This window comes from Lygodium microphyllum, chromosome 15 (assembly GCF_053477565.2).
Source record: "Lygodium microphyllum isolate KBCC chromosome 15, Lygodium_microphyllum_v1.1.10, whole genome shotgun sequence".
Taxonomy (NCBI): Eukaryota; Viridiplantae; Streptophyta; class Polypodiopsida; order Schizaeales; family Lygodiaceae; genus Lygodium; species Lygodium microphyllum.
The window spans coordinates 86,470,356-86,488,616 of NC_141149.1; the positions used below are offsets into that span (position 1 = coordinate 86,470,356).

The 18,261-nt window shown below is 39.8% G+C and overlaps 1 protein-coding gene across 1 annotated transcript; it reads right to left on the reverse strand.

Annotated features, from left to right (window-relative positions):
• Window positions 1-8,556: 8,556 nt before the first annotated feature.
• LOC148024736 (receptor-like kinase TMK4) lies at window positions 8,557-13,072 on the reverse strand. Its single transcript, XM_087694390.1, has 2 exons — window positions 10,492-13,072; window positions 8,557-9,675 (listed from the first exon to the last, which is right to left on the reverse strand). Exons 1-2 carry the CDS (start codon window positions 13,001-13,003, stop codon window positions 8,855-8,857), a joined length of 3,333 nt encoding a protein of 1,110 aa, XP_087550516.1. The 5' UTR covers window positions 13,004-13,072; the 3' UTR covers window positions 8,557-8,854.
• Window positions 13,073-18,261: the final 5,189 nt, after the last annotated feature.

The window sequence follows — 18,261 nt, forward strand, 5'->3', positions numbered from 1 at the left end:
AAATTTTCTCAAGGATTGAAATATCTTCAACAAAACAAATTTTTTAGCATCCATTAGCACACCAAAGCAAGGAAAAAAGGAGGGAATGTAGTTTAAGAAAATATCACTCGTTACCTATTATTATATGAAGAAATACCAAGCTATATATTAGAGTCATGATCTTGTGCTTGACCGACCAAAGGTATAGAAAGACTAGGCCCTAGCATGTTCATTGCATGATCAATGAAAAAATTGAGATTTGAAAAAAACATTTTATTGCCCACAATGAATAAATTATCACATCAATCAATAGCACATATTTCAAAAACTAAACCAAAATCCTTAAGCACTATCCATGACATAATAGTTATTCTTTGCCATTGCCACCAAAGACAATAACACATTTAAAAATAATAATAATAAAGTGGATGCTTGCCATAACATCAATTCAAAGCTAGATCAAATCATTTTATATCTAGAACCAAGTCTCTACCAAGAGAGCTAATTTGTACACTTGACATTCATGTGGCATACCACAATTACAACCTTTATTATTACAAGGCTAAACTTTTAAGGCTAGTTGCTACATAAAGGATTCTCTAATTTATGTTTGAAAAACTAGAGAAATCGATTTGAAATTTAAAACCATCATGCCTCCATAGTCTGAGGCTTGTCCACTCAATTTCTCTAGTCAACCTTCATCCAATTTAAACTTATAAAAATCCACCCTTACCACACTTTTTTCTTAAAACCTAATACACCAAAGACACTTCAATTTTAGAATAATCCATGAAAGATATCCAAAGAATTGCACAAAATTCTACAAAACTATTTCATAGCTTGAGGTCAAGGATGATGTGTTAGGCCACTCTCCAACAAAAATTTAGAATAGCAAGGTTTACAAGTGGTGTGTCAGTTTGCTAAGAGTTGTGTGAGGGCTACCAAATTCTGTACCAATATTGACAAGTGCACCAAGTCTCCAAAGGATTGCTTTTGTGTGTGTATGCATGCGTGCGTGCCTCTGTGTGTGTGTGTATGTGACTTAGAAAAACAAAAATAGGCCATATGCATGTCTATTCTCTTTTTCTTTTTCTTTTTCTTTTTCTTTTTCTTGTTCTTTTTCTTTTTGTTATTTGCTTAAATGAAAGATTTCAAGTAATTATCAATTAGCTACCTAAATGAAACATCCATGCTCATAATTTACATGAATCAATTGAAGAGCACCAAAGATGTCATGATAATGCTAAATAGTATTTTGGAACATGCTACCTAGCTACAAAAATGAGACATTCCCCAAGCAAGATAGGTTAGTGAGATCAAGTATGTTCTTTGAAACCAACCACTCACTTGGTCCCAGATTCTCTTAGCGAGACCAATAGCTACAAACTCTATTACTCCTCTTCCTCATCCTCATCATCATCATTATTAAGAACATCGAATCGACTTATTAGGTTTTTTTTTTCTCTCTTTGTACATAAGTTTCTTCATCTTTTAGCTTTTCCTCTCACGACGCACACACTTTTCAATGTGTTTAATCAATAGGTCAGCACAAATGAATGCATGAAATTTCTTCTAAATATTTTCAAGCTCTTCTCACTATATTTCTTCTTTGATAAAGTCAATGAACTGGAATTAATATTTTTCAGGCTCCTCTCTCAACATTTTCATATAGTATCCAACATGACCTTCAAGAATGTACTTTCTATGAATCTCAACTCTACGAGCCAAGAGGAGTCCAATTGCAATACCCTACAGCATAAATGGTAAAACCCACCTTCAATCCATAGCAATGGCAGTTCGGTAGCATACATAGTCGAGGAGCATTGGAAAGTTTTTTGATCTAGTGCTTAGGCTTGAAGGACTCGGGGTCAATCTCTACAAGATTGGCAATTAGGAAAAAAGACTCTATAAGACCATATTCTCCTCTTTTGCTCACAATGGTACAACTCCTCTATGCCTCTATTTCCCTCTTAGCTCATTACTAGCACACTAGCAAGTACAACTCTCCTCTCTCTTGATTCTTCTTGAAGTTGACTAGGTTCTCTACTACAACAATTGAATGTCACAAACACAACTTTTAGATGCACTTCAAGTGAATGATGTCTTATTCTCTTAGAGTAAGGAGATCCCTTTTCCTCTCTTTTAGGTGATGTTCTTATGAGTTCCAGATTGTGGCAATTCTCTGAAGATGCAAATATAGTAGGCAAGCTAGGGTATCGCAAGTTCTACCAACCAACCATCTATCAAATTAGCATATTCCATTATCTTAGAGGTAATCTAGTGCCTTTGAAATTTGGTAGCATTGGCTAATAGTGTTCAAACATCTTGTAATTGTTCAAGTCACAATAATGCCTCTCACTAAGAAATTGTCCTCCTTGAAGCTAAGTTCACTTACCATAATTCCAAGCTCAACAATCCTGCTTAAAGAGAGTCTTTCCAAGTATTAAGTTGTTCCTCTTCTCTTCTTAGGTGCATTATTTAATGAACTCTCTAGCTTAGGTCTACTAATTGTTTGAATGCATTTGTAGCATGACTGTGAGCAAAGAGTTCCAAAAAAACATAACCTCATTTTGACACTTCATTTATTCTCAACTTATTTTGACCACCTTGACAATCTAAAACATTGTCCTCACATCGTCCTCTATATGCACTTTGTCACAAAAACCTCAAGTCTCCTCCTCGTCTACCTTTCTCCATCTGGCCTCTGCTCAAGTAAGGTATCATCCTCCTCTCCCTCTACTTCATCCTCCTCCTTAGCATCATCTTCTTCATCCCAATCATCCTCTTCCTCTACATCCTAGAAACTTCTCAAATCCTCTTATGTTTGTGATCTCGACCTCCTCCCCTCATCGTGCAATTCAAAGCTCCAATTCTTACCATTTGGTCCAACATCTTCTACTTAAATCTTGCTCAATTTTTCCTCATTTCTCTTTCTCTTTTTTGGATTTTTTTGAATTTTCCTTGCTCTTGCATAGCCCCTATTCACCTACCAATAATCTATATATATGCAAGCAAGCTCATACATACCAAAAACATGCATATATACACATATGCATCTATGTATATATGTATCAAGCACACAACGTTCACTTAGAAAAAGATGAATGCATTCGAACAAGTGCGTAAAAAAAGGTGCAATCAATACATCTTCCCCTTGGCACGGAAGCCATTTGTGAAGTAGGGGTATATAAAAACCCAATGCATGTGCTGAAAAACAATGTGCAGTTAAGTGCTAATGACCCTTTGATCTTAGTGAAGTACATGAGTTAATGGTCAAGAAACAATGTGTAATTAAGTGATTGTGACCCTTTGATCCTAGTAAACTACATGAGTTAATGGTCAAGAAAACTTTACCTTATCATCTTATTGCTTAGCCTTGTGCATCGAGCTTCCTTGGAGCCTATAGACATGACCAAATCTTGTTATACAATATTGTATGCATTATGGAAATTCAAAACCAAAACAAGGTTTAAGCTCCTTGCATCTACTGGAGATTGAGTTCTTTTTCAATGATAAAAAATGAAATGCCACTATCACACAAACAAAAAAGTCCAAAATCCTAGCCATCCTATGCAAACTTAGGAATTTTTTAGCTTTAGCGGAAGCACGTAACAACACCTTCTCAGTGCACATGGAGATTGCTTTGAGTGAGTAAGGTTGTTTGGGTATGAACAGGTTACATGCTCAATATTCTATGAATTGGTCTTATTTCACCTACCCAAAGAGAAAGAGTTTCCAAAACATGCATACATGTGTTGTAGACAAAGGAAGTTTACCATTACTCTTAGCCCCCTCAAGTGCGCATGCATACAAACACAATTAGACTTCCCAATACTCCCTGTGCACCCTCCAAAAAGACCAATCAAGATGTGGTGTCCAAATTTGGACCTTGCCTAGATCATTTCTTGTTTTTGTGTGTGTAGACATACATATAATAGAGAAAGACAGAGATTCCATATGGAGATGCAAACATGTCCAAATATATTTTTGAGTAACTTGATTTGTGATGGATTCTCTTGTGGGGATGCCCCTGCAAATTAATGAGGGCTCTATACAGTATGGGTCTGGGCTAGGTTAGAAGTCAATCCATCAATTAGGTTAACCAAGTGGTGCAAGGCATTGGCCTAAACCTAGTGTGAAGTGTCGAAAGAATCTAGGCTCAAAGTGTCTAGTGTCTTCCATGCTAGTGCTACAATAAAATTAGAGATAGTGATGTTAATGAGACATGATCTTGAGTGTTCTTTTGCATGAATCATCGAGGCTGTAGGGTAGGTTAAATGATGATACAATGTACAAATTTATCAATATATAAGCTCTTAGACATTGAAAGAAAGGGCTATATTAAGTATGGAAATCTATGTGCAATTACCCCACAACAACAACCCCCCCTTGCTTTTAAGGTTGGAGGGAGAAATTAATGGGAACCTATCCCTAATGTATATGGTTGTGCACTTTTTGAAAATAAACCCCTCCCCTACACTTATGTGATTCCATGGGTTATCCATGGCAAACTTCGTGGGGCATAAAGGGATATTACTTACCTCATGATTCATCATATCCCACATTTGTTGAGGTTCATCACACCCTTCTATCACAAAAATCTAGTTTGATTTTATGATTTAACTATACCCTTCGATTTTGAAAAATCATATGAAATATCAAAACCCCTGATATGAATAAATTTTTACCTTTTAGAATATTTCCTTCTATGAATGTAAATTTGTAAGATTATCTTTTTTTATATTCCCTTTTTTTAAACTCATGTAATACACATTTTTATAAATAATGATCTCTATGGGCACTCTAATAATCATGGGGAGACTTGCTTGAGCTACTGTGCCAAATATACATAATGCATGCAAAAAAAAGCTCATTCAAGGGCATAACAAGATATATGAAGGCCAAAACGTTTTTTTGTTGGTTTTTCTTCTTCTTTCTCATACAATACAATAAACATAAAGTATAGATAAGATAAAACATAGAGAAAAATGGTTACCATGTTAAACAATGCATAACTAACTATACTAATCGACTAGCACTATAACTATATTGGCCCTAGGTAGGTGTAACTGACTAAATATAATAAGTGATAAGACAGTGACCATGTGAAAATCATAATGACCATCAACATGCTAAGTGTAGATGTGTGGACCTATCTAACTAGGCAATCCATCATCAATGCCTGTATGTATTGAGCTTGCCATCTCAACATATATGAGTATTTGCATATAAATATTATAAGTAATGTGTGTGAAAGGGGACTTGTGAGAAAGAGAAAAGCCTTATTGATTAAAAATAGTAATAAATGCCAAAATTTTAATTTATCTCTTGCAACCATTCTCTTTTTTTCCTTCATCATCATTGTCAAATGTTTGTACCACCATGGCAAAGAGAAGGATGAACATATGCCACCATGTTGAAATGAATAGAAGAGAAAAACGTGAAGCTACCATAGATTGCCATTGATCCTAGCAATCATTATTGTCTTTAGCCATTGTAAAACCATCACCTTCATGAGTAGGCCTATTGATCATCCCAAAGCTACAAACTTTAGCAAATATAGGATGAGATGGGGATCATGAAAGCCATACACACCAACAAAAGAAATAGACTAAGAGGTTGTCTAGAGATTGGATTGGAACATGATGATTTGAGAGGCCTCATGCCACAAACACCACTACCACCCTAAAAGAGGCTATAAAGAGGCCTTACTAACAAACCCCAAGGGCTAATCTTTCTTTTGGATACATGTTGAGAAGCAAGAGAGAGGGATAGAGATAGACAAGAAAAGGACCATCGAAGGCTTCATCAATGGATCATCGTCTACATTATCCCCACTATTCTCATTAATTCTTCCCATCCATCTATTAACTACTTATTAAGTTCAAGCTATCTTTGCTTAATTCAAGCTTCGTTTCAACACTCCATTTTGATCAATCACATTTCTATTCCTACTCACCACAAATTTCTAAGCACCCTGAACCTTTTGTCCTTAGCCCAAGCTCCCCTTTGATGATCATGAACTAGTGTCAAAGCTAAGGAGTGTTATGAAGGAGTAGGAAAAGAGCCAAATAATGAGTATGAAGGTCTGTGATGGCTCCATTTTCTTGATTCCAAGCTTAGATACCTCTCGTAGATCATATCTTTGTACATTCCTAATTATGGAAGAGTTATAATAGAGTTACTACTCAAATCGGGGACACTTATGAGTAGAGCCGATGATAACAATGGACAAAGATAGGCTATCTAGGATAGGAGTTTCCATAAGGGGCACTTCTTTCCTGATTTGGAGCTTAATCCATGATCAAAAAATTAGTACCTCTATGAGCTTGAGATACGTCTCCCAAAAGGCCTCGATGCTAGCTAAGGAAAAGATTGGTTGTTGCCTAGGGTAGAGTTTGACTTTCAAGCTATGATTGTACAAACTTCTTGAATAAAGACCATGTTTTCCAAAAAGGGTTGTTTTACTTGTTTTCATGTATGTTCCTTTAACATTACATAAAGGAACGTGTGTTAACGGGTTAATTAAAGAAGTTATTTTTATATGTCTAACATAAATGTGGTAGGAACTAATTAGAAAACTAAAGAATGCCTTTGAGAGAAGTGGGTCGACCGATGAATCTTAAAAGAATTCATTCTATGGCAAGGTAATCTAGAATAGCTAAGAGGTTTCTTGAAAGAAATGTTAGGTTAGGATACTAAGAAGGGCCGGTTAAAATGTTGACTATCATACAGTGCCATAATAGAACCTTGACTCAATTGTCATTTAAGTGGGTCAGGGTGAGACTTTACCCTATGGGTAGAGGGTTAACATGTTTAGCTCCCCCTCGTTTTCCACGCTTAATGAGCTATCTGTAGCACTATTCTCCTTTGGCTTGGATGCTGGCATAAGTAGCTACCCTTGTTCGACATTAGAATTCTAATAAGAGACCTAGAAGTCAATTAAGACCCCACATGCCAATCCTTGTGGGAATTAGGTAAAAACTTCTGTGAGGTAAACTCAAGAAAAACTAGGTAATAAAGTCTATTTATTCCATGGGAATCCTAGATAGTGCTATCTAAACACATCTCTTAAAGGACTGCTAAAACATGCCATCAGGGTCATGTTAGACAAGTATATTATACTTTAGCTATACAAAAGTGCCGCAAGCTTTACAATCAATTATGAGAAGTCCTCCTTATAATTGTGAACAATGATGACTTAGAAAACCTTGGGTAGAAAGGAAAAACTATCAAAAAAGGATGCATCTTCAAATATCGCAAGTTCCCTGTAGCAATAGATGTCAAGGAACCACATAGCATTAGGTGGATCAAGGAGAAGTTGAAGGAGGAGGTGAGCAACTAGAACCAAATCACATGGATACTCCATGTTAAACCAAAATTCTTCAATGGTTTATATATCCTACTTTGAGATTTTACATCTCACTTATCTTATGGAATAAACAACTTGAGAAGGAATGGGATTTCCTTATTGGAAAATTCGTTTGCGATAAAACGAGTAAGACTAGTTACCTTACTTTGTGGAAAAGCATAAAGAAGAGTGCCAATGACGAAAAATTACAACTGTTAAACCCTACGAGGAGGGTGTAGTATTGAGGGCAAGCTTTTGATCAGGGTTGGGACCACAATATGTTCCATGGTTGAGGAGAACACGTATTGGTCTTGGAGCTTTGAATATTCTATAGTTGAATGCTTAGGCAAGCACAAAAGGGTGTTCCTAGAAAAAGGAGTATATAAGGTGTTCGAAAGGCATATCATCTAACAAAGGGAAGGCAAGATGGAAACTCAAGGACTATAACTAAATTTATTGAGAATTCATTGCAAACAAGTGCCTAGGCTTCTCTCTAGCTAACAATATGTGAAGCAAAAGCAAGCTCCTAGTGCTCATGATTGCAAGGAAACATGTTGACAAATGTCATAATAGTAAAGCTATCAAACCTATAATTTGTAAGCAAGAATCAAAAGTAGAGAAGCGGCAAATAGATGACTTTATAAATAATAGGGTAGCAATTGGCAAGAGCTATGGAAAAAGTCTAGTCTATGAAGATTTCGCTCAAAGACAAGGTGTTTATGTGTAGTCATGATGGGCTATGTTTTCATTGGGGAAGTTGGAAAGAAGATGACTATTAGATGGTAAATGGAACTTTGGGAGGAAACAATGAAGCACTTATTTTGGTAAAGATGCCAAACAGGGAGCCTGTGGTGGGAAATTTTCAAAGGCCTTTGTTGGTAGGTAAACAACATGAGGAAATTAAGATCATGTGTACTAGGAGAAGTCAATGCACATAACTGCTTGCAGGAGCTTAGATATCACTTCATTAGAATTATAACACTCGTGTTGATTTGAGAGACTAGGCTCAATTCTATTTTTGAGTGAACTAGGATGGAGTTCAAGGTTAGTAAAGTCAATGATGTACAAATTTATAGGTAAGCATAAAGAATAAACATCGCATGCAAGAATTGACTACACAAAGTCTCCGTTACTATTTGGAAAACATATCATACTTTTATGAAATGGATGAGTAACTTGGTATTGGAGTCTCACAAGTAAATTAGATTAGATCGTAGATGGGGGCATGGTCATAATACTGCCTACTTTGCCTGCCTCCACACAATTTGTTTTGTATTGCAAACATTTATTATTATTACAAATACATCTATTCACATTTTTAAAAAAGGCATGGACATTTGCAAAGTATCATGTCCATTGTCAATGTGTTGGTATGCATTCTACCATGATTAAGATCTATTAAAGATATATGATGATACACAGGTGCTCGATAAGGATAGAGCAAGTACATGATGTCCGTAAGGTTCGAAGGCAACACTTCGTTGCGTGTGTGTGCACGGACATACACATGCAATGCTTTCTAGGCTATATCCCTTCCAAAGGAGGGTGGTTTTCATCGTCATGAGGGTGGTTTTCATCCTCATGGATGGGACTTTCGTGATGGAGAGGTGTATCTCCCAATGAAGAAGGATTGTTCTCGGCATCATGGGTTGGCCTCTTGTGATGGAGAGGGTTGTTTTGGGCTTCACGGGCGGGACTCTTGTGATGGAGAGGGTTGTCTCCCAATGAAGGAGGGTTGTTTTGGGCGTCATGGGAGGGCGAGTGGTTTTGGAGAGCTGTGTCTCCCAACGAAGGAGGGTTGCTTTGGGCCTCATCGGCGGGACTCTTGTGATGGAGAGTCAGAGCTGTCTGTCGCAAGGATTCTTTTGGCATAGGGCCCCTTCGTATGGCTTCAAAATACTCGGAGCTGATGGAAGACTGTTCAAGGGACTGCCATTTTTCCAGCGCCTCAGGAAGGCTTATGCTAATACCACCATCATCATCGGGGTCCCTCTCGCATGGGTTTTGCGATGGCATCCATCTCTTGACAAGAGGGGAGAGCACGCGGACGGCATGGCTGATGTCCGGGCGATTGTGGGGCTCCTGGGCAGTGCAATGGCCGGCCAGCTCTGCAACAACAAAGACGCTCTCATGATCCTCTTCTGTTGTTGCTTCTTTCAGTGAGTTGTCCAGCACCATCGCCACTAACTCCTCCTTGCCTGTATAAATGGCTCGCCTGAACCAAGTCACCAAGTGCATCTTCTCTTCCGCTTGTGCCTCGTCCAGTGCCTTCCTGCCTGTTATGAGCTCCATCAGCACCACCCCGAAGCTGAATACATCGGCTTTGGTCGTGACATGACCTGTGGCTGCACATACGGAGGTATTGCATATCAGAAGATAGCCATAAAGATCAGAACAGTTTGCCCGAGTGTGATATCTAGCTAGTACCTGGAAATGACCCAATTCAGGCTAACCATCCATACTTTGATAATATCTAGTTAGATTAGATACACGGTTTTTGACATTTTCCCAAGTGGGGAAAGTGGCTCTTTTGCGTTGTTTTTGCCTATTATACCGTTTAACATCCTGAGCTCCTGCTCGGGCGGGACCACATATCCAATTAAGTGCAGTTGGTGTGGCCAAGTAGCCCCCTGCCCCCAACCACATCTAGCTGGGTATGTGGCCCCTCCCAAGCAGAAGCTCAAGATGTTGAAACCAATCACAACGTGGAATTTATAGTGGGAAATTGGAATTGGCTAAAGCTTCCTGTAATGGAATCATTCATCAGATAGACAAGGTCTTTCAAAGTCTAGCCATCCACTTTTTGCTTGTGCATGATAGGGCCATCGATGGTCCTGTACCATATGCTAGTAATAAGAAGAAGATGACCACCATAATCATCAGTGGACTTCATACAGGCAGGTTAAGCATAAGAAGGCATAGAAGATGATATGTGCAACTGTGACTGCAGTAACAACCTCAAAACGAAAGATATTTCAAATGTGTGTCAGTATCAACACATCTATGCGCATGGCCACTCTGTATGCACCAGCATTGAACTCACCTGCAATCTGGCCCATATGTGTGCATCAGATCGGACATTGTGACAGAAGCAATAAGAGGCATACACCAATCAGATTCAAAACAGAGACTGCTACTGGTATGATTTGCAAGAGACCTACCAGCATACTCGGGAGCCAGGTAGCCAAATGTGCCAGCCAACCTTGTCTCCAAAGACGCCTCACCCTTTGGTGCTAGCTTTGCCAATCCAAAATCCGCGACCTTGGCCCTGTAGTCATCCCCAAGCAGTATGTTGCCGGACTTCAAATCCCTATGAATGAAGCTCTCGTGAGCAAGGCCATGGAGATACTCGACTCCCCGAGTCACATCCAGAGCAATAACAAGACGCTTATCCCAGCTAAGAGGTGGCAAATTCAGCTCTTTCCATGCGAATAGATGTTCGTATAGAGTTCCTTGTGGCATGTAATCATATACTAAAATTCTCTCATTTTTCTCTATGCAGTATCCCTGGAGTGATACCAAATTCCTGTGTCTCAACTTGGTTAATACTGAGATCTCTGAATGAAACTCTTCCAAACCCTTGTTACTGATGTCAGATGTGATCATTCTCTTGATAGCAACCTTAGTACCATCAGGTAGCTCACCTTTGTAGACGATGCTAGAGGCTCCTTCTCCAAGTACATTGTCCTTGCTGAAGTTGCCGGTTGCATCGTTCAACATACGGATAGGGAAGATCAGGCTCCCTCCCAGCTGATCCAACATCTTTATAGCACCATTGTTGGGGAGGCTGCTAGAAGATGCCTTAAGCCCACTGTTGTCTTTATGGCCATCTGCAGGAACTGTATCCTTGGTTGAAGAAGATGAAAGGTCTTCACATCTATCCTCTGTGCCGTGTGCAATCCCAACCTTTGAGGTGAATGCATACCTCCCAAATGCAATCCCAGCAATAGCAAGTAGGATGCAGATTAACCCGAGCACAGTTCCAGCTATGGCACCAAAAGTCTTTGTAGACATTCTTTTCTTTGATGGCAAATCTGTCATGCTGCTGCCCAGTTCCGTTTCTGGGCTGGGAATGTTTGCTGATGAGGTGGGGATTCCTGGAGGGCTAATGCTAGGGACGAGTGACAAGGGTGGCATAGCTGGGGCAAATGGTGCAGAAGGGTTGATATGAGGATTCCCTGCATCAATAACTTGAACCTGTGTGTAGTTGAATGGTGGAACAGGACCATGCAGATTGTTATTGCTGACATCTACAAGCACAAGTGAAGGAAGACCAGCTAAAGACTCTGGAATAGTTCCTGTTAGATTATTATTGCTCAGGAAGAGCTTGGTGAGGGATGTCAAATTGGCCAAGTCTGCTGAGATGGTTCCTGTAAGCTGAGAATCCGGAAGATTGATGATGATAACATTCTCATTTCTTATATCACAAGAGATGCCCCTCCATGATTGAGAAGTGTTGCAAGGATTGTTTCCAGTCCATGATTGCACTAGCCCTGGTGGATAGTTTACACCAGACAGAAATGATAACAAAGCGTTGACTTGTGAGGAGCAAGGTGCTGCAATTGTGGGTTGGCAGAAGTAATTCCCTGAGTATATATAATTCGAAGAGTTTGTGATGGAAGGGATTGCTGGAATGGATCCGTCCAGCATGTTGCCCTTGACACTCAAATACATGAGGGATGAGGACTTAGAGAATGTGTAAGGGATTGGTCCAACCAATTTGTTCTCATTGAGCCTCAACTCTTGCAAGGAAACAGAGAGGCCCAATTCAGCTGGGATAAGCCCACCAAAGCTGTTACCGTGGAGCCAGAGCACTTGCAGGGAAGGCATAGTGGCAACCATGTCAATGGATCCAGAGAGCTTCTGGTCATCGAGCTGATTGTTGAGCTCAAGTCTGACAAGGCCGGCTCCGCGGAAAGACAGAGGGATAGCACCAGAGAGGCGGTTGTAAGCGAGGCGGAGCTCAGCGAGGTGGGGCATGGAGCCAAGGGAAGGGGGGAGGGGCCCGGCGAGGTTGGTGCGGGTGAGGATGAGCGTGGAGAGGGTGGGGGAGGCATCATCAAGGGCATGGGGGGGGAGGCTCCAGCCGGTGGAGGCATTGAGGGGGCTGCTCTCCAGGCTCAGAACAGAGAGGGAGGTGAGGCCATGGAAGAAGTCGAGAGGTATGCTGGTGAACTGCTGCCCCCCCATGTAAGCCCCCTGCAGCTCAGACAACCCCCTGAACGTGGGCAGGGCCCCGCTGAAATGGTTTCCCTGCAGGGAAAGCTGCTGCAGGTAGGCCAGGCTGTTGAGGTTGGCCGGGAGCTTTCCGATCAGGCCGGCCCCCGCCAGCTGCAACTGGCTCACCCGCTCGCCCGAGCAGATGACGTGGCTCCACGTATCGCTGCATGGATCATCCCCTACCCAATCGGGAAGCTGGCCGGGGCTGGAGAGATTGCCCAACAGGGCTCGCAGCACCTGGAGGTCTCCGGCGTTGGTGGCGGAGAAGGCACAGAAGGGAGCGAGAGAGAGGAAGCAGCAAAGCAGCCCGAATGCAGCAGCTGGGGAGCCCTCCATACATGAGAGAGAGAGAGAGAGAGAGAGAGAGAGAGAGAGAGACTTGATTTGATTTGAGTGAGTGAGAAGACCCTTCGCAGCAGGATAGAGAATGGACTCTGGAGCTTGCATCTGCATGTGTACGTCCTTCAGTCGACCCCTGTCATCTTCCTGTCGAAAATGGCTCCCTCCCCCGCCCCCGCCTCTTTCTTTTCGTTCTCATTGAAGACTCTTCCATCCTTCCCCGGACCATCGCTTATCTCGCCCAAATAACCGGCTCTACCCCACCACAAAATAGCGATGTCTCTAAGACACTTTTCTGGGGCAAATTTTTGAGACTTTGATTTGTCGATCTTTGAAGTTTGCACGTATTTTCCATTTTGACACCGAATCCCTTAAGGTTGGTTACACACCACCATTGCCCGCCCAATCTGCGCCCAACTGGTGGGCATAGGAAAAGTCAGCTTGGGCAACCATTTACTTGCCACCTGCTTACACTCTGGACGGCGGACACTTCTCGAATTATCCCCAAATCACATGTGAATGGAATGCTATGGATGTTGATCATTATTGACATTATAATTACTATTTGAATACTTGATTAAACACAATCATTAATGCTAGATAACACAAGTTCATGGAAAAAAAGGATACAATTCATAAAACTAAGGCATATTACTGACATACTAATCCATGTTAATTGTTATTGGTACTTATGATTATTATTACAATTCATGATTTACACGATCATTGGCTATAAGTATCATAAATTAATATTAGAAAACAAAAAAAAACGACTAATAAAACTAACACAAATTAGTAATGAAAAAGAGAGCAGGGGAGTTGAACCCCTTTACCATGGTGTTAACACATAGCTTTACCTAGCTCTCTGTGTAGAAAGGTGGAAAGAGGGAAAATTTATTAGCACACCACCCCTCTTACCACCTTTCCATCTGTAATGCAGTTGCTACAGAAGTTTACTCACTGTTGTCTTCGTTGTCAATCTCCTCTACAAAGTCAAAATCACCAAAGATTGTTCTTACATTTGTGTTCTCCCTCTCTCAAAACATGGCTCAAGCAATGTTGTCTCTTCAAAATGCTCCCCCAAGATGGCTTGCCCCCTAGTGTTAACTCCACTAATTGAGCTCTTTGAATTGCTTGCGTGGTACCTATATTTGTTAGCATAGTAACCTCTACTAATCCATTCCTCAAACTATTTTGTTGGTCCATGTCTTGATGAGGTGCATTACTTTCTCTCTCAAGTTTTTTTGTTGCTTCATGTATCCATGCATCATCAAAACTATCTCCATGCACAATGCATATATTATGTAAAACAAGGCATATTGCCACCATCTTCGAGACATTTTATAAAAGCATGTCACATATCTTCAACAATATACGAAATCACACTTTAAGGATGTTGAATGCCCTTTCAACTGGCATACAAGTACTTGATTGTATGTAAATCCAATAATAACGTTCCGAAGATAGTCTATACTTACTATCCTTGAAAGGAGGAAACATCCGAAAGCGTCCAGGATAAGCACAGCCACCTAGTAGATAGTATTGTCCCAAAGCTTTGTTTATGCATCGTTTTCCTATATCTGAACATTGAAAAAGATTCCAATCGTGCATAGAACCTACCCAACCAATGTCATAGTCCCAACAACACAATTGGCTGCCACACTGATCTGTAGAATAATTGAGTGGAAGCCCTTCCTATTAAAATAATCTTCATGGTTTTCTTTTAGGACAATGATGGGTATATGACTACCATCCAACGCACCAACAACATACGGTATACCTCAAAGGGCTTGAAATGCATCTGCATATTTTTGCATTTGTTATGATGTTAGCCACTTTATATACATACTATGCAATCCAAATGCAACCAGTGCATCGGAAAAGTCCAGAACAGTCAATGCAGCCACCCAAGTCCACCAACATGGGCCAATAGAAAGGGGCCAATATGAAAAAAGACCTTAGTGTATACATATTCAAATCAAGTATCATAATCTACACATTATCAACTTATAAAAAATCACATATGATAATCTATACATAATCAGTTTATACATAATCAATGTATATATATTCAAATCATGTATGACAATCTATGCATAATCAGTGTATGCATAACTTTATGAGACAATATCAATATATGCCTAATAAGTGTACACATAACTTTACGAGACAATCTATATGCATAATCATTATATAATTAGTGTATACATATTCAAATTAGGTATCATAATCTACACATTATCAGCTTATACAAAATCATGTATGACAATCCATACATAATAAGTGTATATATGATTGGTGTATATACATTCAAATCATGCAAGATTAGTCTAGAAGACACAATCAAATGAAGCATAACCCATTTGTACATTATCAATATATGTATAATCAATACATGCATGACGAATTTGACAACATTCAATTCATAGATTGGACCTCAATCAATTCATTAATGGATCAGTCGTACAATCCATTGACCCCAATGCAATAGAAAAAATGGGGGACAATACATTTAGATTGGTTATTACTTGAAAAGTATATATGTATAATCAATATATGCACGATGAATTTGGCAACATTCAATTTATAGATTGGGTCTTAATCAATTCATGTAATCCAATAACCCCAATACAAGAGAGATTGCCTACTATACAAGGGGAACTATGGAGAGGGCACAACCTACACATACTATTTTGAAACATTTATAACACTGTCCAATTTAGTCCATGATGGTGGTAGCAACTAAATTTCACTCACCATGAATTTTGAACTGAATTTTGAGCTATGAAAAATTAAAAACATATTCATCAGCTACAGGGAAATCAAAGAGCAATCTACCTAGTGTCAAAGCAATGTGGCTCTTTCAATACGAATCAAATAGACTTCTAGCAAAGGCAGCACCACTACAAGGCAATCTAGATTCTCAAATAAGCAAGCAAAATCTGGTCTTAAGTCTTATTACATCCATTACATGTCCACAATTCAGCAAATAGCAAAAGTATACTATCCAAATTAGTCCATGATGGTGGTAGCAATTAAATTTCAGTCACCATGAATTTTGAAGTGAACTTTGAGCTATGAAAAATTAAAAACATAATCATCAGCTGAAGGAAAATCAAAGAGCAAATCTACCTAGTGTCAAAGCAAGGTGGCTCTTTCAATATGGATCAAATAGACTTCTAGCAAAGGCAGTACCACTACAAGGTAATCTAGATTCTAAAATAAGCAGGAAAATATGGTCTTAAGTCTTATTACATGATGCCAGGAGGCATATTTCACAGTGGATTCCGTGCCACGATGGATTTCGTGAGGTTTTACAGTGGATTCCATAAACTTTGTTTATCGGGGCTCATACACAAAGTGGATTCTTTGTGCGAGAAGTCGATGGGAACGCCTATCCTTTTCGGGCGTTTCGTTAATTTAGTGTGTACATAGGTGATTCCATAGTAGGTGATTCCGCAAAATACATATTAAATTAGTAAACGTTTATGAGTTTAGAGTGCGCACTCGTGATAAATTAAGGTTAGGATTGATTTCTAACCAATTGATTCATTTATGTAGCTGAAGACTGCTAGGTATTCACTTTTGTCAGTTTAATTGTATTATTTTACTAACGATTGTGAATGCTTCAGTTGATGTGTGGAGATAGCAACAGTGGCGGAGGAAAGCATTGGAGAATAGTGTGTATTCGAGTTATCACTTATATTTTGATGGGCGCATACCTTAGGCATGGCGCCTATATTTTGTTGCGCCTATTTATTAAGACATTGGATATTTATTTATTATTTTTGTATGCGCATGGACGCACGATTATGATATTTGTATTTAGACATTGTATTGGGTATGCCTGACTCTTTGGGCGTTCGCCCATTAGCTTTATTTCTATTTATCACTAAAGCAAACTCAAAAGCCAAAATCGTGCTATTTTGTAATTTGGGCTATTATTTGAGCTTGAAGATGATTAATACATAAAATACATGCTTTGTGGAGCTCTCGCACAAGGTATGGGGGGAGATTGCACCCAATTGGTCTCTTGTTCATGTCGTGCATGCTTTCTACCTTGAGTTTTGTGCAAAAAGTAGAGTTTTTTTGTTCTTGGGGAACTTCCGACGCTCACTACGCGCGCTTACGGCATCCGATCTGTGCACCAGTGGTATTAGAGCGAAGCTGAGATCAAGAGCTTCCAATCGCTATCCATCTTGCGCGAAGGCGGGGCTCCTGGAACGATCGAGCTCTACAGTCAGTTTCATTGCGAACGGTCGATACGGGTGGATTCCTAGCGGTCAAGAACCTCTGTCTACAGCCTCTGATCGCGAAGGACCGGCCTGAGGAAGCAGAGGACCATGTCAATAACTTCTTCAACAAGTCGTTTTGTAACAGAGAGTACAGATAAGCTTTATCTCCATATCCACAAGTTCAATAAGCTTTAAAATAAATCTTAGGGAGTTAATAGTAAGCTTTATAAAAGCTTACTTAAAAGAATTTCATCGACTAGTATCGCGGCATGCTGACGTCGTGATCACCGGTGGAAAAAAACGGCCCTCCCCCCCTAAAATTCGTCGACAGTCAATCAGTTAGTTATAAGCTTAAGTCACTAAAGCTTTAAACAAGCTTAATCACTTAAATTCTGCAAGTTTAAATTTACCTACTCTGCAAGTCATGCAAGTCAATAGAGATCAAAACTGACTTACCTCAATTACTCCCATTAGGATTGTTCCTGCGCAGAAGCACAGGTTGTTTCCTGGAAGACTCTATTCGCATACGCAGACTTGCTGAACCAGTTTCAGCACACGCACAGAAGGTCATACGCAGATTTTACGAAGACTACAAATTCTGCAACCGCAAAAGACAAAGACCGTGAAAGCCAAACAAAAATCTATAAGGCTTGTATACCCAACTTTGAGCTACGCTCATCCCGCTAATTGGATTTTGAGAGTATGAGGTCTTTTGGATTTTTACAGGATGACGTAACAAAACATGGACAATTTAATGGCTGAAGGCGATCTTTCCAAACCTATGATGGAACAAAAATTGGATTTAATTATGATACAGCTTGATGAAGAACGAAGAGCCCGACAAGCTTTGCAAGTTCAATTGGCCAATTTGCAACGATCGACCACTGACAAAGATGGACCACAACCCGAAGATCTTATCCGACGAACCATCGATGCGACTCTCGAAGCTCAATCCATCCACAAAGAAACAAAGATAAGTAAAAGAAATTTTAAACTCTGTACTTTCAATGGAACTCGAGATGGAAAGACTGTCCTTGCATTCATCGGTCTATTTGATGATTACTTTCATGAAGAGACATACGCTGGAAAAGACAAAATTAAATGTGTCACTAATCATTTAGTCGATCGAGCATCTCT

Coding starts and splice junctions, on each gene's coding strand:
- LOC148024736 (XM_087694390.1), bottom strand. CDS start 13,003: ATGCAGATGCAAGCTCCAGAGTCCATTCTCTATCCTGCTGCGAAGGGT. Junction 9,676..10,491: donor CCTGGCTCCCGAGTATGCTG/GTAGGTCTCTTG, acceptor CCGTATGTGCAG/CCACAGGTCATGTCACGACC.